This window comes from Nicotiana tabacum, chromosome 17, assembly GCF_000715075.1.
Source record: "Nicotiana tabacum cultivar K326 chromosome 17, ASM71507v2, whole genome shotgun sequence".
In the NCBI taxonomy this organism is placed as follows: domain Eukaryota; kingdom Viridiplantae; phylum Streptophyta; class Magnoliopsida; order Solanales; family Solanaceae; genus Nicotiana; species Nicotiana tabacum.
The window spans coordinates 97,996,219-98,016,746 of NC_134096.1; the positions used below are offsets into that span (position 1 = coordinate 97,996,219).

General features: G+C 37.1%; 3 protein-coding genes across 3 annotated transcripts; 1 reads left to right on the forward strand and 2 right to left on the reverse strand.

The window, feature by feature from the left end:
* Positions 1-4,488: 4,488 nt before the first annotated feature.
* On the forward strand, positions 4,489-8,331 carry LOC107778049 (putative mitochondrial saccharopine dehydrogenase-like oxidoreductase At5g39410). The gene is made up of 3 exons (XM_016598228.2): positions 4,489-4,682; positions 5,965-6,867; positions 7,526-8,331. The coding sequence occupies exons 2-3, from the start codon at positions 6,097-6,099 to the stop codon at positions 8,213-8,215; spliced, it is 1,461 nt and encodes a 486-aa protein (XP_016453714.1). The 5' UTR covers positions 4,489-4,682; positions 5,965-6,096; the 3' UTR covers positions 8,216-8,331.
* Positions 8,332-10,292: 1,961 nt separating this feature from the next.
* Positions 10,293-12,693, reverse strand: LOC142171992 (splicing factor U2af large subunit B-like). The gene is made up of 6 exons (XM_075235742.1): positions 12,645-12,693; positions 11,973-12,043; positions 11,842-11,886; positions 11,686-11,745; positions 10,428-10,538; positions 10,293-10,355 (listed from the first exon to the last, which is right to left on the reverse strand). Exons 1-6 carry the CDS (start codon positions 12,691-12,693, stop codon positions 10,293-10,295), a joined length of 399 nt encoding a protein of 132 aa, XP_075091843.1.
* A 2,370-nt stretch (positions 12,694-15,063) lies between these two features.
* On the reverse strand, positions 15,064-16,452 carry LOC142171993 (uncharacterized). The gene has a single exon (XM_075235743.1). It carries the CDS (start codon positions 16,450-16,452, stop codon positions 15,064-15,066), a length of 1,389 nt encoding a protein of 462 aa, XP_075091844.1.
* Between the last annotated feature and the right edge of the window lie 4,076 nt (positions 16,453-20,528).

Genomic DNA, 20,528 nt, shown 5'->3' on the forward strand with positions numbered 1-20,528 from the left:
AGTACAATTGTAATTATCTTACCTCTGTGTGCAAATCAAAAATAAAATATTTTTGGGAGTATCATTAGTAAAACCGAGGAAGGGTGGGTCATAAGGACCACACCTGAAACTAGACGTGCCGGTGTAGGGGTGGATTGTGGTTATTCCCCTTATTTGGGATGAAATTGTGATATTATTCCCCTTAATTGGGATGAAACTGGAACATTTGTGGATTGAAAAAGTCAACCCACACGGCATATGTGGGAAGGCGGCCTAGCTGATCGGGTGGAGATCAGACGCCATATTGCGCATATGGTGGTACTACTCTTGGTAACAACTTTCTTTCGCATCACATGTCAAACCACATTGTTCGTGGGGAGATGGCCTAGCCGATCGGGCGTGATCGGACTCCGTGCTAACAAAGACGGTGGTATATCGGTGCTAATGATCTCCCAGCCAAAAATATATATTATTTTCGTATTTTGAAAATTATCATGTTTTTAACTGGACATTTGGATATTGTGGATGGTAACTTGCTGTTTCTATGTGTTACCTTTTCTTATATGGGCATTCTATTTTGAAAGAGGACTTTTAGCTATACATACTAGTGCTATTCGACAGTACTAACGTCCTTTTTGCTAGGGGCGCTGCATCTTTAAATGGATGCAGGTGGTTCTACAGCAGGAGACATTGATCAGTGATAGCAGTACACCTTCTTTTTAGCTGATTTGGTGAGCCCCACTTCATTTTGGGGTCATGTATTTGTTTCTCATGTACTGTGTTTTGAGGTATAGCCGGGGCCTTATTGCCGGCATTTCCATATTACTCTTCTATTATACTTAGAGGCTCCGTAGATAGGTTGTGGGTTATGGTTGATGTTGGAAATTGAACTAGAAAATTGATAATTGGAAATCATATTTTTCATTAATTCTATGAACTCGTAATGTTTTGTAAATTATGAATGAATCTGCTAATGGGAATGAAAAGGAAGTTGTTAATAAAATCTTTTCAGTGAATGATTAATGGAGTACATCTCCTCCTTATTCATGGATGAGTTTGGGTAGAAGGAAATCTAATAGGCTTGCTCGGCCGGGTTCTCTCGGTTTAGCGCCGGTCGCGCTCCCCGAGTTTGGGGCGTGACAGAGGTGCCCCTATCACAACATATTTACGACCTCTTGTCTTAGGGCGATGCAATCTTCGATTTTGTGTCCTCGCTTTTGATGGAACTCGGAGAGGGTGTCTGATTTTCTGGTATTCGGGTCTGACCTCATCTTTTGCGACCACTTCACCTTTGACCCGAGCTTCTCCAGGGTGTAGACGATCTCTGTAGGTGACACGCAAAAATTTTGAGCGGATAATAAATGGGGCATACCTCTTTCATTTTGGTGATTCCCTGTTCTTGGTCGGGGTGGGCCTTCTTCATGGCGGGATGAGGGTATAAAGGTAGTTCTGACATATGGGAGATGTCGGTGCCGGTTTGTCCATGAGGTTGCCGGATCTCTTCTGATAACACTTCTCCAATATTTTCTGGATTTTGCTTGTTCTGAGGTCAGTCGATGAGTTGTCCCATTGAGGTCGTCTTCGTCTGCTCGAACTTCGGCACAGTATGCATTATGTATTTCGTACCAAGTTGTTGGGGGGTATTTCATAAGCCGACTCAGTAATTTTCTTATCGCTCTCGAACCATTTCTGTTCAGTCCATTTGTAAAAGCGACCATCGTCATTCCTTATGATACATTGGGCAAAGTCATTCTCACTCGGTTGAAACGGGTGAGGAAATCCCTAAGTCCCTCTCCTAGCGACTGTTGATAGCAAAGATATCATTCACTTTCGCCTCGACCTTTTTGGCTTTGGCATGGGCCGTCACGAATTTATCGGCCATTTCCTCGAAAGTTTTGATGGAACGGGATGGTAGTTGTGAGTATCAGGTTAGTGCTCCTCCCATGAGGGTTTCGTCAAACTTCTTTAGCAGAACAGAGGATACTTGTTCCTTTGTGAGGTCGTTGCCTTTCACAGTGGTGACGTAGTGGGTCACATGATCTTCGGGGTCGATCGTGCCATCGTATATTTTCAAGTAGGGCGGCATTTTAAAAGTCTTCGGTATGGCGTTCGGGGCAGCGCTGTCGCTGTACGGCTGCCCGACGAACCGACCGATATCTCTCTTCGGTAATAACTTAGGAGCACCCGGTATTTTATCGACCCTTTCTTGGTGTTGTCTCATTTGGTACCAAAGTGCATTGTTCTCATTTTCCATTCCTTCCATCCTTTTCAGAATGGTTGTGAGGGCGTCATTACCTACATTATTAACAATATTGTGAGTGATACATGTTGTTGCGAGCGAGGGAAGTTGATCATGTTGCTCGTTCTCTGGTGGCGTAAGATAGGTTCTCGCAGTCGCTGCGACCGCGCCCTTAACGGACTTATGGAGGACTCTGGTCAGTGTATTAGTTAACCAGGCTTCAAGGAGCTTTTTTATCGCTGGTGGTGCCTTCTCTCCCATGGATGTGGAGGTTGTCTTGCCAAGGGATTTCGTGATGCTGCAGTGGAAAGGGGGTGATCTACCTTGCCTAGGAGAGGCATTGGGAGTTGTGTCCTCATCCACTACTTCTGAGCTCTCGTGGATGATGTCCATGAGGTTGGTTGAGAGGTCACTCATAATTCTTACTCTTTCTTCTCTGTTACCTGTTATGTTAGATCTATGAAAGAGGAGAGAAAAAGGTTCTTTTCTCTTCTTTTTTTTACGTCAGCAATCAGTGCCAGTTGTAGATCTAGAAGAAACTAAAAAGCTTAGCTAGAAATTCCCACAGACGGCGCCAAATTGTTTGACCAAGAAATATAATCTCCAGTTAAACTATTAAATATATATAATGAAGGGACAAATCTAGTTAAGGATAATAATTCTAGATATTAAGCATAAAGAAGCACGATAGATGAGACTAAGCTCGCATATGATTGATGACAATAAATATGAAATACTCTTGCAACAAGAACATTAAATGAGATATATCTAGCAATAAATGTCAATAAATGGCATTTATGTAAATAGAAAGAACGGTTCACCCAATAATGAATGGACAAGGTGAATATTCTGCCTAACAACGGTGAATGACAAATAGATCCAAGATTTGCATGAACAATCCTTGGATCTAGTGGAAAAGTCAGGAATAATATGAACGAGAATCTTTATAAAAAGATAGCTTTTGTATTTTTTTCCGAAAGGGAGTCTTCTTCTCAAAAGTGTTCTTATCAGGAAAATATTACATGCTCTTATCATTGTTTCTTCTTTCTATATATATGGGCCCATTTTTTTAGAAAACTCTAATAGTACAAACACCATGAATATTCACTAGAATATTCCCCTTTTAATACCATATTCTGACAAATTAGCTGTTACAAGCCTTATCACTAATAATCGATATCGCGGCCATTAATCTCGCTATGGCTTAGACGAGCTAGACCGATGACATTCATTAATGTCACTTTATGCTAAATATTCCAAGGAAAGATTTTTGGCCTATACAATACATATACTGATATACATATTATGTATTTACGTCTTTCCACCTACCTCATGTGCCTTTGTGAATGACTATTCATTGTCATTTCCTCTTCCTGTTGAATTTTACACTGCAACAGTGCCAGAGGAACCAACTTGTTTCTATATTGGGGTCCATTTCCATGATGAGGTGACCATACAAAACTTTTGTGCAGTACAGTGTGGACCATTCTCACCTACATTTTTTTTTGTTTCCCGCCCGATGTCACTCATGTTAGGGTCCGACTAAATCCGAATTCGCGTTGGAGAGTCTCACATTGGGAGTAAAGCGCTCCCTAACAAAGGCGACTCCATACCCAGAAACTCGAACCCGAGACCTCTGGTTAATAATGAAGGAGTAATCACTCCACCACAACCCTTGTTTTCTCTTTTCATTGTTTTTTACCTCACAATTTACCAGCTATTAGCTATACCATTAGAATTTATGCTTCTTATCTTATCTGATAATTATCCATTTTTCAGTATGCCTAATTTGTTGACCAAAAAATAAAAAAGAAAAAAGAGGTGATTCAATTTATATTTTGCCAAGCAGTGCTACAAAATAGAGGATAGCATTAAAAATGAAAGCAGGTAATACCTAACTAATAATGGGGGAAGGGATAAGCAACCTAATATCGTATGAGTAGGGGCGGTAAACTAGCGGGTCGGATCGCATATGGACGGGTCAAATGGGTAATGCAAAATGGATAAATTATCTGGCCTGATCCATATTTAATACCGATAAAAAACGTATTAACGAGTAATATGAATTCCTAGTGTTTTAAACTTGAGGAACCTCAATTTGAAGCTTTACAAATATAAAAGTTAAACTCATTAATTAGTTATTCATTTTCTAAGTGGATAATATGATTTTTATTCACATTTGATCCGTTTTTAAAAAGTTCACTATCCAACCCTGAATAAATGTTTTCAACCATTTAGCTATAAATATGGAATTAAATGGTGAGTCGATTATATTTAGGGGGGAAAAGAGAACAAAATCTTCGATAAAAAAAGCATCACATTCATGGCTTTGTCCCCTCATTACGGCAAAACCCTCTCCCCAATACCAAATCTTTGCACTTGCTCCTCTCAAGTCCTCCTCATGCCCCAATACCAGATCTATGTTTGAAGGCTTGGTCTTGCTCGGTTCTCATTTTGTCATCAGGTAGCAATACGGAGGTTTTTCCATTCTATGTTAGAATACAATTTTCCGTTTAATTTAATTTTTTGTATCTCTTCTCTTGTATATTGAGGACTAACAAATTGAAAAAAAATGAAATAATTAGTATTGAGTTCCTGATTTCGTCATAGAATCTGATGTTTGATTCTGATAGCACATTAAGTGTTCGCTTTTACGTTCTCACGCTCTGCATTGCATGTTGGATTCCGTCATTTTCATAAACGTTTTGTTATAAACATAATGGGTTATATAGTTGGACTTCAAAATATTTAGAATTCTTAGAGTTATAATGCATTATGAATAAATGTTAGGTGTCGACTTCACAATAATTAGAATTCTTAGAGTTACCATATTGTCCCATATTTTTAGCTTCTTCCCTTTTTTCCAAAACTTTAACATTCTTTTTCTTCGAGAAAAGGGGGTGCGATATATGTAGTGAAAGAAGCTCGTGTCAATGCTTTTCTTGCAATAATAACAATATACTACTGAAATTCTATTATTGAGATCTCAGGAGGGTAGTATATATACAAATCTTACATTTATCTTGTGATTTAATAGAGACGGATCTAAGATTTCAAGAGGATGTGTGCACTACTCTGAAAAGGTGATTCTATGGAATTTACATTTGACGGGTTTAAATTTAGTTGTTTATCATGAACCCACCATACTTATAAAATTATAGGTTTAAAATTATATACTTTTTGAAATTTTAATGATCCTCACATATATATTTATATACTCCGTGCCGAAAACAAGATCGTCTAGAGTAGGATTTGAACCGCTAATTTCACTTATAGATGTGCACCCGATAATTATTGCACCATAGAAATCCTTGAACATGGGTGAACGTAAAGGCGGTTTCAGGATTTAGACTTTATGGGTGACCTTTAAGACTTTTAGTATTTAACATATTATATTGTTAAAGTTATGGGTTTACATCAACTATTTATTGCAATTTTAATAATTTTTATACATAAATTTATGTTCTGTATCGAAAGAACTGGGTTCAGATGAACCTGGTACTAAAGAGCTGGATAAGTAATTCTGAAAAATATATAATATAATTATACATAGTTTAGGGAGAGGAGCATGAGATCATGTGAACTCATATCTTAACTTAGATACGTCACTGCGCGTGGTCGTAAAAAGACTGTTTACAATAGACCTATCAATGATATTCTTGCATCCGTAGATTTTGAAGCCCATCGACTTCATATTTCTAAGTGATTTTATCATTCCTCATTTCTCTCTGTCCTTGTCATGGCAGCTTACAATACAGGAGGATTCATTTTGCGGGATTCTGCGCTCCGGCTAAGTTTTAGAGGGAAAGAAAAGATCACGTGAGGTGTACGTGGCTTTTTTCTCGACAAAAAAACTGACGGAAGTTCGGTCTCAGAAAATGTGGACTAATAAGATGACTTCTCCAAAGATATTGGACTACTTTGGACTTTATCTCAAAAACTCACGTCATCCAACTTGTATTACGATATCTAGCAGGAGAATGTCTCAAAAACACAATCCAAACACGACTTACGACGTGATAATCTTAGGTGCCTCAGGTTTTACAGGCAAATACGTCATTAGAGAGGCTCTCAAATTCCTAAACGTTCCATCTTCCCCATTAAAAAGCTTAGCTATAGCAGGCCGTAACACTTCAAAACTTTCCCATGCACTCCAATGGGCCTCCCGTTCAAATCCACAACCCCAAATTCCAATCCTCACCGCCGACACCACCGACCCATCTTCTCTCCGCCACCTCGCGTCTCAGGCTAAAATCATTCTCAACTGTGTCGGCCCATTTCGCCTATACGGTGAGCCCGTTGTTAAGGCCTGTGCTGACTCTGGATGTGATTACTTGGATATTTGTGGAGAGCCCGAGTTTATGGAGAGGATGGAAATGAAGTACCATGAGAAGGCTGTGGAAATGGGCTCTTTAGTTGTTTCGGCCTGTGGTTTTGATTCTATTCCTGCTGAATTAGGCTGGATGTTCAATTCGAGACAGTGGCTGCCGCCGGCAATTCATACACAGGTTGATGCCTACATTAGTTTAGAATCGGACAAGAGAATTGTTGGAAACTTGGGGACGTATGAGTCAGCGGTGCTTAGTGTGGCTAATGCGGACAAGTTACAGGAACTAAGGCGCTCCCGGCCTAAGATGGCTCGTCCTGTGGTAAGATTTTATGATCATAACATGGCTTATACACTCATCTCGCTCAATGTGTATGAAGATATATTCAAACTTTTAATGAAGTTAGATTGGAAAGAATTGAACATTCGATCCAAAAACTTTAAAGACTTTTATAGGAGTAGATATTTTTGAAAGCCATTAAACAGCTCATGCACGATAAATGCAACTCGACACCCTCCCTTCTAATTTAACCGATTTTTGAGTTACTTACGCATACGGATTTATCAGATATTGACTCTGGTACCATATGAAAACTTATAAGATTCGAACGCAAAAGATGAAGGCTATGGGTGGAGTAGCCCATGATTTTTGTGGGAAAAGTGTTAAAGGCTCAGGTCAATCACATACGTCAAATCCTTGATAACTATTCTATCTTCACTACTCTTTTGTTTCACTGGAGAAATGATGACCGTTAAGAAGTAATTGATCCTTAAAGCTTAGAACTATATTAGTCATTATGCGATTGAAGGTGTAAACGTTAGTACGTCATTAATGTCCACGCAGTCAATTACGTTAAGGTAGTTTCCGTGCTGTTATACAAATGTGCACAGCACCATTTATGTTTTCTTAAATAACACATCAGATTCTGTGAAACATATTATTTCTCTTTCACGCTCCAATATTTTCCTGTTTGTTTCAGATGTCCGGTCCTCCCCCACCTAAAGGTCCAATGGTACACCACCTAAAGGAAATTGGGCTTTGGGCTGTAAAGTTACCATCAGCAGATGCAACTGTAGTCCGGAGAACACTTTCATGTTTGGCTGAAGATCCTCGTGGTTTACCTGGTGTTAACGAAAGCACCGAACAGATTGAGAGGAGGGAGGCATTTTGGTCTAGCATAAAGCCAGCTCACTTTGGTATGAAAATAGCTTCGAAATCTCTGTTAGGTGTTGTTCGTTTCATTATAGTTGGCTGGTTCATTGGTCTCTTTGGTAAAACTGGTATCGGCAGATGGCTGCTCTTGAATTTCCCTTCAGTGTTCAGTCTTGGATATTTCAGGAAAAAAGGTCCAACTGAAGATCAAGTGGCAAGTGCTAATTTTAAGATGTGGTTTGTTGGACACGGGTATAGTGATGGCAATCTTGCATCACAAGGAAACAAGAAACCTGATACGGAGATAATTACAAGAGTAATGGGACCTGAGATTGGTTATTTGACAACTCCTATCATTCTCGTCCAGTGTGCCCTCGTTTTGCTCAAGGAACGAGACAATCTTCCAAAGGGAGGTGTTTTCCCTCCTGGGATTGTGTTTGGCCCGACAGACCTCCAAGACAGGCTTCAACAGAATGGAATATCTTTTGATGTTATTTCAAAGAAAACTATTAGTTAAAATGGTAGTTTGTGATGGGTTCATCCCATGTGTAATATTACCATTGGCTTCTTTTTCAAGAAGGGGCCAAGTTTTCTTGATATCCATTACAATAAATTTGTGGACCAAAATTTCATGACATTTGCCGTAACATTATATCCACTATTAGGCCAAGAATTTTTTGCTATAAATAGATGAGTTTCTCCTCATTTGAAAATACACCAAAACAAAGAGAAGCAATAGAAGTTAGAGAGAGTAATCCACAGATTATATTATGTGAGATAAATAGTGAGTGTCAGTAATATTGTAGTGAGGTATTTTAAATAAATAGTGTTATTTCTTTCAAAAATTGTAGTAGTCTCTTAACACTACTAAGTTGTAATATTATAGTGGTAATATTATTTCGCTCGGGTATTGTATTTACCTCGTGAAAAGAGTTGGTATCGTTGTTACTCTCTTGTGTCATTATCACTACAAGAAAACACTTATTTTTGGGGGTGAGGGGGGGAGAGATTGTTCAAATTGTGACGGTTTTTGACCCCCTCAAAAAGAATTGTGGCGGTTTCTAGAAGTGCCACATTTATCTTTGCCATGAGCATTTTGTGGCGAGTTTTTAAAACCTCCACGACAACCGCCACAAAATAAATTTTGAATTTGTGGGAGTTCTTGAAGATAATTGGTGGTAGTTTAGAACCCCCGCAATATGATTTCAATGTGTCAAAAAAAAATACTGCAGTAGTTTATAAACCCCCTCAATATGATTATAATGGTTCAAAAAAAAATTGTGGCCGTTTTTAAACCCCCACGATATGATTTAAATATTTTTTTTAAAAAACAATTATGTGGGGTTTATAACCGCTGCAATATGATATTAATATTAAAAAAAATAGTGGCAGTTTATTTCCGCCACAACAAATCAAATTTCATAAAAAATAACCACAGTGACAAACATTACAAATTCAAATTCTTACGGAATTAAACAAAAAATTTATCATGAACAATGATATCTGATATGGTCATCAACCAACTAAGATAGTAAACATGTATGTATCATTACAAGATTGAGCTTTATTAATTTCATTCTGAATAGAATGGAGTACTATTTGCTCGCTAAGTCTCCATAAATTCTGCCAAAATAACACTATCATGCTAGGGCTAAACCTTTTACTAGGAAATAATCTTTTACTAGGAAATAATTAATAGATGTTGTGAAAACCTGAACTTGATTGTTCTCATTGTTCTTGTAATAATCAACAATGAAATTCACCATTTTGTGACCATACTTTCTCAGTTGCTCTGCATCCATGGGTTTCAATTCATCCTCCCTAAACGTTTATACTTGTTTTTGACATGTTTTGTCCTCTTCCCCTGGGATAGAATATCAAGTCTTCTTCGTTCTTCAACCTGCCATATTACAGCTTCAAAACTTTAGTTGGATCAAGATATTAATTTCTAAAAGAAAAAGGAACTGTACTCATATGAAGGATTCAAGCGTTAACATAATCAAATATTTCTTAAACACAATATCCTATGACCTTTGAAATACAACATTAGCATTGTCTACCTCAGCTTAGAATTCCTCCAGTTTCACCTCCATATCATGTTCTTCGGCCTATAGTAAATTGGAATGTAGAAGCATGTAAATCATTTCCACAAGATATACATAAACCCCACATTTAGTCAACTGAAGAAATGAATTCAATAGAACACACATTTATCCTGGATGATTATTGTTTATCTCAAAACCAGAACCACACAATGGAACCGAACATTACATGTTGAGGTTTGGGTTTGGTTGGCTAGGACCAAGAGTAGCAGCCAGAGAAGGATTGTAATCACTCGGTCTTCTGACCTTACAGGGTGCGTCCTGGACAAAAAATGCGTGCACAGAGGCGCACAGAGCAGTCAGTTGAACGTAACAACATATACTTGATGTTGGATAAAGAATTATCCAATAACATCTGATAAGCTCCAATAATGATAAATAAATGACTAACAAACGAACAAAAGAGAAAGAAACAGGTCTGAAGATATCAGCTCTTATGCGGGAAGGGGAGGAAAGATGTTGCTTCCAAAATTTTATTGGACTAAACAAGACTCAAGGGATAGCCCTAAAACTATAATTTTCTACACCTTGCTTCCTCCCAAATGGATAAACCACCTACACAAGAGGTAAAAAATTTATCTTCTTTAAATCATAACTAGCTGATCAGCTATTACACATTTTAGGTACCTCAAATATGATGCCATCCAATGCCATGGCATTACTAGCTTCCTCTACTGTTCTCATTTCAACAAAAACAAACTTCTTTTCATAGTTTATAGATATTGACAACAACATCCCCTGAAAATTTTCAACAATACTCTAAGCATCTGAAAGGTAAATTTAGTTGTACTTATATGACAAAGGAGGACAAATTTTAAACTAACCTAGACCAGCTATGTTTCCTCCAATTGCAGACATAACATGACTAAAGAAGGTCGCAACAGACTGTATGAGAATCAGTGTGTCAAGAGAAACAAGAGGTATGTATGAGAGCAATGTCAGAGATAGGTCATAGAAAATCAGCTTTAACCATGAGGTAAAAAAGAAAAAACCACATGCAGATTTTCTCTCTCAACAGATAGTGACTTCAAGGGATATCTTCAAAAAGAAATATCAAATAATGGTACATGGAATGAGGTTGATTCTGTGATACTTTACTATAAATTATTAAATTTCAAAATATTAATTCTTTAAACATAGACGTGAATAGTACTTTGAGCACTATTCAGAAAATCACCACATACCATATTTATATAGAGAGTAATAGTAAATAAGTGAATGACTAAGAAAGATTTTCACGGTGGTGACTGTAAGAAAGGTACTATTACTGATTTCATACTATGTCGGTAGTAAATCAGATGAAACTAAGTTATATTGACCGAAATGACGGCGTAACAAATTTTACATCCACAAAATATAAGAAGTACTAAACCACATTAAAAATATTGAAGTGAATCTGAAAGATATCAAAATATGAAAAGGAACTAAGCAACTTCCAAAATTTGAGTAGCCAACTTTTAAACAACCCAAGTCAAGTCACAAGAAATTCCAAATTTGGACCAAAGTGATTCCAACCGCATAATATCTCTCATATTTGAAGGCGAAAAAAGATGAATCACTCAGACACAGTTAAACTCAAAGGGTAACCTGGTGCACAAAGTATCTCATATTTATGCAGAGTCCAGGGAAGGGTCGCGCCCTAAGGAGGTGTGATGTAGGCAGCCAACCTGATGCAAGCATCAATGGATGATTCCACGACTCGAACTTATAGGCCACACGGAGACAACTTGACTGTTGCTCCAAGGTTTGCCTTCGCACAGTTAAAACTACTATGCAATGAATGCAGGAGAAAGTGTTCATCTAGTTTGTTTCAACAAATAAACATTATATGGAAATGTCAAAAAGACCAACTACTTCTTGAGATTGGTAGAGGGTGGTCTAATACCTGTTCATTTGCATTAGCCGGAAGTCCACCAACATAAACTCGCCGAGCATGCCTAGTAGCCTGATAACAGAACAAGTTAGGAAACACTTTAGGTTAAAAAAGAGGAGTTCATACGCACCGTGAGCCTGAAAAGGAAATTACTAACACATTACCAACCTTATGTGTCATTGCCTGGATCGGCATAACAGGAAGAACTCCAAACTACCACAACCAACAAGGAACAAATAAATGAGAATCTTGATAAAAGCATTGAATCCACACAACTGAAAAGGGAGTGCTGACAGTACCTGGCCCGATGCTAAAGGAAGCATGTTAGGAAACATTCCAGGAATTGGTAGGTTGGTCCCAGGAACTTGACCTGCAGAGGCAACCAAGATACAGTTGAAAATGGCATCATGACGTATACTTTAAACGATACAAGAGTGAGTATTTACATTTCCCTATTAAAATGATTTTGAAAGAATAAATGAATTCTGTATTAAGAAATATAAGTAAAAAAATATAAGGAGTAGAAATTTTACAGTATATTCAGAAAATATTTGTAACTACCAAACAGGGAATTCCTGGATGAAGATGAACACGACCTGTTTTGGTTCTTCCTTGTACATAAAAGCTACAGAAGTCTGCTCACACCCATTGTCAGCACAGTGGGGCAAGTAGCCCAATATTGCCTTCTTAGAATATAAGACAAGTCATACAAAACAAACAAACAAACACAAAACACAACAAGAAACCAAAAACCCTCAGTTTCGGAATTACTTCACCAAGTAAACAATAAATAAAAACAAAAAAACCAATCTACTCCATGACTCAATACCATTATAGGTGGAAGTTAAAGAACCAAAAAGCTTACCAAAACGTAACCATGCATTTTAATATGGACTTCCACACTATGTCAAAGAAAAATGTGACAATTATCAACATAATATCAGTTGTAACCTTAATGATGAAACAAGTACCTGCAGCAGCCGTAGTGCCAGGTAACATTGCAGTGGCAGGAGGTTCCATATCATAATTACCACAGATTAAAAAGAGGTGAATCAAATAAAAAAGGGTGAAGCAAATATGAATATCATTTCTAAACATGCCTTATACACCAAATAAATGAAATAAATATTACTTAGTTATGCAGTACTATTACCTTCATATAAATCAACATATTAAATAAATTTTCTATTCAAACATGCATGTATCTGATGCTAAGTTAGTAGCAACATTTTTCTCTACTACATCATCTATTATATGGTCCGTAGCTAGTTGTACATACTCATCACCATCACTAAAGAACTGTTCGAGTTCTTGATCTTGGTATGGTTCATTCTCATATACTTCATCTTCCACTACTTCTTCTCCCATATCATACAGATCTCTTGGCTTTAGATGCACAGCAACACTCCACCATTTATTGACAATATCATCCACATAGTACACTAGTTGTACTTGAGATGCTTCGATATAAGGCTCATGTTCTTCACGTTCACCTGTATGAATCAATCTATCAAAATTAACACAATTTAAGTTCCAACGATCCTTTTTATACCCTCTATCTCGAGCAGTATCAGCCCATCTACATTTGAAAAGAACCACCTTGAGCCGACCATTATAATTAATCTCAATAATATCTTCTAACTTCCCATAATATGGTAACTCTGCTTGCCTTAAATTTCCATCTGCACTACTTGCAATACATGATGTTTTAGAGGTTAAGAAAACTCCACTATTCTGTGTTTGTAGACCTTCTTCTCGAGCCAAAGTTCAAAATTTGGACCCATTGATGTTATATGCAGTAAAACTTCTTGCATGTGCCGATGGACCTCGTACAAGAAACTTTAGATCAATAGACATTGTATCTATTGTGTCTGGATTCAAAATCTAAATCAAAATAAAATTGTCTTAGTGTCATTCAAATAAAATAAAAATAATAACTAATGATTACTTACTCACCCGCTTTTGGAACCAATCAACAAACTCTTTATTATCTCTCCTCTCTATCTCAGTAGGCGATGGTCTTCTTCTTGAACTCCTCCTTATGTACTGTCTAAATTCGCTATATGTAATAATTACATTAACGTTAAAGAACATGACTAGCCTACTTCAAACATTACAATGATAAATAATATAAAGTCCGTATGAGTTACTCACTCCACAAATGGCGTGACAATTGCATAGTTCAGAAGCACATATCGATGAGCTTGTAGTTTCTGTATATGAGTTAAAGGGAATGTAACCGAAGCTGATACAGGTTTACCTAATTGAGGGACCTTCCAGAAGGCTCAGTGACATTTGGGTCATCACGAACACGCCTAGGCCTATTGAATCTTATCTCAATATCCTCAATATACCGAGAACAAAAGGTAAGAGACTCTTCAGGTAAGTAACCCTCAGCTATAGAACCCTCTGGTTGTGCTTTATTTCGTACAAATGACTTAAAATGGCCTAATTCCCTACAAAAATAATAGGAAATAAGTGTACAAACTATTTAAAATGACCAGAATACAAGTATATTCAAATTAGAAGTGTTAATGTTTTACCTCTCAATAGGATACATGTTTCGGTGATGCACTGGACCTCCCAGTTTTGCCTCTTTTGCTAGATGGACAGACAAATGAACCATTACTGTAAAGAATGATGGAGGAAATAATATCTCTATGTGGCAAAGTATGCTTTCAATGTGCTCTTGGAGCTTATCAAGCTCCAAAAGATTCAAGGTTTTGCTAGAAAGGGCACGAAAAAATGAGCAAAAGTCCACCAAAACTGCAACTACATGGTCTGGCAACACATTGCGGATCGCCAATGGTAGCAATTGCTCTAAAATAATACGGCAATCATGACTTTTTAATCCAAAAATCTTTTTTTGTACCAAATCAACACATCTGGAAATGTTACTTGAGTAGGCATCTGGTACTTTAATATTCTTCAAAGTTGTAAGGAACAACTTTTTGGTGTCCAGCTTCTTTTTGTTATCAGTCACAAGTGAAAAAATAGCAAGATGATATTTTCCACTATCATCCGGCCAAAGATCACGCCTTATGCCTATTTCTCTTAGATCCTTTCGGGCATTAATATTATTTTTTAATTTTGATTTATCATGCAGCAGTGTATATATGATATTGTCACATATATTCTTTTCGATATGCATAAAGTCTAAATTATGACGTAACAAGTTAGATTTCTAATAAGGAAGTTCAAAAAATATACTTCTCTTGTTCCAATGTTTAGTTGCTCTTCTAGATCTTTTCCCGCTAACATTCAACTCTGCTACTCTCCTTTCTTCAATTTGTCTCAAAATGTCCAACCCTGATAATTTTAATGGTGGATTCCGCTCCTCTGTACTTCTATTAAAGCGTACTCGATTCAACCTAAACCTATGATTTCTTCTCAGAAAACGTCGATGACCATAAAACACCACTTTTTACTATGACGAAAACGACAAAGTTCTGTGTCAAAGTTACAAGTTGGGCAGGCAAAACCAGTATGTGTGTTCCAGCTAGATAGGATACCTAATCCAGGAAAGTCACTGATTGTCCACATAAGAGCTGCATGCATTCTAAAATTTTCTTTCAATGATGAGTCAAACGTTTCATTACCATCATTCCATAACTCACATAATTCCTTCACGAGGGGCTGTAAGTACACATCTATATTATTTTCAGGCATTTGCTTGCCCGGAATAATCATTGATAAGATGAAGGAGGTGTGTTTCATACACATCCAAGGATGAAGATTGTATGGAATCAAGAAGACTGGCCAAATACTATAGGTAGTACTCATTGTTCCAAAAGGACTGAAACCATCAGTAGTAAGGCCTAAGCGAACATTTTGAGGATCCGAAGCAAATCCAAAATGAGTCCGATCAAATGTCTTCCATACCTCACCATCCCTTGGATGCCTCATCAACCCATCTTTGTTACTGCTTGGAGCATGCCATCTCATATGCTCAGCAGTCTTACAACACATAAATAATCTTTGTAACCTTGATTTTAATGGAAAATAACGTAAAACCTTTGCAGATTGCTTTTTTTTCTTGTTAGGATTCCATTTAGATGTACCACAATGCTTACATGCTTTCAATTCTGAGTCACCTTCCCAGTATAACATACAATTATTTGGACATGCAGGTATCTTGATGTAGTCAAGGCCAAGTTTGCTAATGGTATTTTTGGCCTCATAAAAGGAAGAAGGTAAATTTGTATCTTCAAATGCATCTCTCAACAAATCTAGTATCATGGTCATTGCCTTGTCACTTAATCCACAATAGACCTTTATATGATACAATTTTATTAAAAACTCTAACTTTGTGTACTTGCTCCCTTCATACAGTGTTTTACTTCCATCTTTGAGAAAATCATGAAAGTCACCAGAATCCTCCCTATGCCCCTCATTTGATATTTCATTTGAACCCAATGGTTGAGATATCCCTACATCAGCTGCTTGGTGCCTATATTGCCCAAATGCATCGTTAATCATTGTTTCTATTGAATTTTCTGGATGAAACATCTCTTGCATAACATCTCTATCTCCAGAAGGCTCTACTACCTGTTTCTCACCATGAAGATTCCAAATAACATAATTTTGAGGGAATAGCTTGCAAATCAAATGATCCCGCACTATTTCTCTAGTTTGCCACTTGCCAAAACCACATTTAGGACATGGACATTTGATTGTATCTTCCACAACCACATTCTTAAACGCAGAATCAAGAAATTTATCCAAACCAAGCAAGTATTCGTTTGTGTTCTGTGGCTTTCCAATCCATGATTTATCCATTGGAAAGTAATAAATAAATTAACAGGAATCGATTAGAATATACCTCCAAAAGCAATCATCCAAGTCTACGAGTATATTCAGATTTGGCTATACTTCCAATCTACTCCAAGAATTTCAAATGCTCTTTCAAACAAAGTTAATTTCAGAAACTGGCAGAGGACAGAAAGAACCAATGAAGAATTCCTACAAAGGACCCCTTATATCCCTTATATATATATGTTCGTTCATTTATTGAAGGATAACAAGCAGTAGAAAAAAGAGGGCCAGAACTACAAACGAAGAAAAACCTAATCAGAAGAAATTTTAATATTTCCCACGGTTATTGCTTATGGAGGATGGACTTGCCGCTTTCCTTGCTTAAAATAAACTGTCAGTGCTTCCAATTATTTAAAACTAGCAATTTATGAGAATTAATAGTATTTATATTAATATAGAGAACTTTCCACCTCTTATGAGTTATGGTAAATAAGTGCTTTAAAGAAGGTAGAAAGTTTTTAAGATTTGTGAAACCAAAAAGGGCAAGGATTCTGAATGGAAAAATAACGTTTAGGGTTAAGAAAGAATGACTTTGGGGCACTAAATAGTTTTTCCTCTATTCATTTATTTTAATTCTTACTAATTTTAAGATATGCTTTTACGGATGTATCTACATAAATAAGTATACAATTAAAAAATCAAATAAGAAGTATTTTAAGTTATAAAATACAAGTTAAAGAAAAGGTATAAGCTCTTGAAAATAAATAATATTGATATTATTTAGCTAGATCAACATAGGATAAATCTTGTCATATAGAAATCCTATTACATATAATGAAACCATTGATAAAATAATATTCTAAAATAAAATATTGATGAAACAAACGTAAATCCAAACAACATACACATAGACTCCAATTTGATCAACCCATTACTTCGTCCTTCACGTCTCACAAGAATGTCATAATCAATTTGAGTATCAACAGATATATTTCGTCACTAATTTACAAAAAATTTAAGTAGATATAACTGTATCTGAATTTAAAGTTCACTATAAGCTTAAATCTAAATGTTTATAACAACTATAAGATAATTGTAATTATTACATCCACTAATAATTTTATTGAGCTTTTCTATCACGACCCAAAAATTCAATAAAAGTCGTCATGGCGCCGGACACCACTGTCAGGCAAGCCAACACTGAATAATTAATTAAATCCTCATTTTAGTGTTTCTGAAAACATAAATTTGCTTCGATTTAACTAGTAACAAACGAACTTTAGGAATAATAATAATAATGTTTTCCATTTTCAATACTAAATATCCCTTAATCATCCCAGAACTCGGTGTCACAAGTGCATGAGTATCAGCTAGGAAGATAAAGTAAAATACAACATATGTCTAGAATACAAATTAGACAGGAAAATACATAAGTAACTCTGAAGGGGACTCTGTCGGCTGCGGATCGTAGATGAAAATGCAGCTCACCTAAGTCTCCGCATTTACCACACCTCGGCACCCGAAAGGCTGGTAGACATATATGCACATGCACAAAAATGTGCAGCAAGTGTAGTATGAATACGTAATTCAACGTGTACCCAGTAAGTATTTACCTAACTTCGAAGAAGTAGTGACGATGGGTCGACTCAGACACTTACTATAGCCAACAATAATATACCGATGATATGATAAATTATGAATTTTATAAGGCAATTGTAAACTCAGTAACATGAAGCAGGTAAATAATTCTTTTGTTAATAGGGGATTTCCAAATTCCTATTTCATCATTTATCAATTTATCTCAGACCAGGGAGACAATATCATTATTTATAAATTTCAAGGCAAACAATATAAGCATGCGCAAATCATGCCGAGGTCATACGACCAGATCCAACATAATATTTAAACTGTGCACTGCCAGAGGGTCGAATGGCACGAACCATAGATGCATCTATTTAATCTACCGAGACGCTCGGCCCATTCCACAAAAGATAACACATTCAAACAATCAATCAAGAATTCATCAAGGGGCAATTATCCAAGAAAAAAGGTAATTTCTCTTTTAAAAGTCAAGAAAACGATGTCTAGTATTTTAGAAATTTATTTACAAAGTTCGATATGATTTAAGCATTTTAAATTGACAACAAGATTGCAAATATTACAAGTAAAGCATGTGTTTGGTTCCTAGATTACCCGAACTTAAGCATAATAGTAGCTACGCACGGACTCTCATAGCCTCGTGCGTACGTAGCTCCCACAAAGAGGATCACACATTGATTTATTTTATCTATGGGGTAAATTTCCTCTTACAAGGTTAGAAAGGAGACTTACCTCACTCCGAAATTCCATAAACGGCTTCCGAACCCTTCAAACAACTCGAATCGATGCTCAACGCCCCAAAACTAACCAACAATTATGCAAACCCATTAATATATACTCAAATACTCAATATAATCCAATTTATAACAATTTCTAACCCCGACCGAAAAGTCGATAAAAATACCCTCAGGCCCACGTGCCCGGATTCCGAAAATTTTCGAAGATAAACTTTACCCATAACCTCGCGAACTCAAATATATAGATTATTCTCAATTTCATGCCCAATTTTGTGGTCAAAAATCCAAAATACCAAATTTTAGGTCTTATCCCACAATTTATACTAATTTCATGTTTAAATCCTTATACAAATCATGTATTTTACTTATAATAAATGGGAATCACTTATCTTGGCATTGATGACGAAGAATGAGCTCCAAAATCGCTCTAAGACCGGCTCTCATGGAGAAAATGGGGTGAAAATGAGCCAAGCTCTCGTTTTTAAAGAACACACTGCCCAACCCCGATGTTCACACCTTCGGTCAAGTAGCCACACCTGCGGCTTCGCAGGTGCGAGACACCTTCCGCTTATACGCCTTCTTCTGGTCCTGCAAGGCATTTTTCGCTTCTGCGCTTGCACAGATGCGGCCCAAAGCTCAGCACATGTGGTCCTTCACCTGGACGGCCTGCTCCGCATCTGCAACTCCAAATGTCTCTTTTGCGCCCTCCTCACCTGCGGCCAAAACCTCGCAGGTGCGGGTACACCAGATATCAGTTGCCTCAACTCTTCTTCAAATTTCAAATTCGATCTGTTAACCACTTGGAATCCACCCGGGGTCCCCGGGACCCTTTCCAATTACACCAACCAGTTCCAAAACACATTACAAACTTAGTCGAGCCTTCAAATCACATTGAACAATGTCAAAATCACGAATCGCAACTCAATTCAAGCTTTATGAACTCTAGAACTTCAAACTTTTACATTCGAAGCCGAAACCTATCAAATCACGTCCGATTGACCTCAAATTTTGCACACAAGGTATATTTGATATTACGGGCCTACTCAAACTTTCGGAATCGGAATCCGACCCCGATATCAAAAAGTTCACTCCCGGTCAAACTTCTCAAAACCCTTCAAATTTCTAGCTTTAGCCAAATGACTCCAAAATGACCTACGGACCTCCGAATCCACTTCCGGACGCGCTCCCAATACCATAATCACTATACGGAGCTATTCCCAAACTCGAAATCCCAAACGGATATCGATAACATAAAATTCACCTCCACCCCAAATTCATGAAATTCTTCTAAAGTACTAACTTCCACAATAGGCGCTGAAACGCTCTCGGGTAATCCAAAACCCGATCCGAACATACGCCCAAGTCCGAAATCATCATACGAACCTACTGGAACCTTCAAATCCCGATTCTGAGGTCATTTACTCAAAATTAATCCTTAGTGAGATTCTTTCAACTTTAAGCTTCCAAAATGAGAATTCTCTTTCCAAATCAACTTTAAACTCCCTGAATCTCAATTCCGACTACGCATACAAGTCATAATACCTGAAGTGAAGTTGCTTATGGCCTCAAACTGCTGAGCGACGCGCTAGAACTCAAAACGAAAGGTCGAATCGTTACATTTTCAAAGATACCTTTTTATTAATTGTGATTAATGAACTATTATCATCGTTCACAAGAGTACTTTAATTTTAGTTTTGATCTTGTCAACTATCTCTCAACCAAACTATAATATCCATATTCAAGTTTAAGGCCTTTGACCAAACT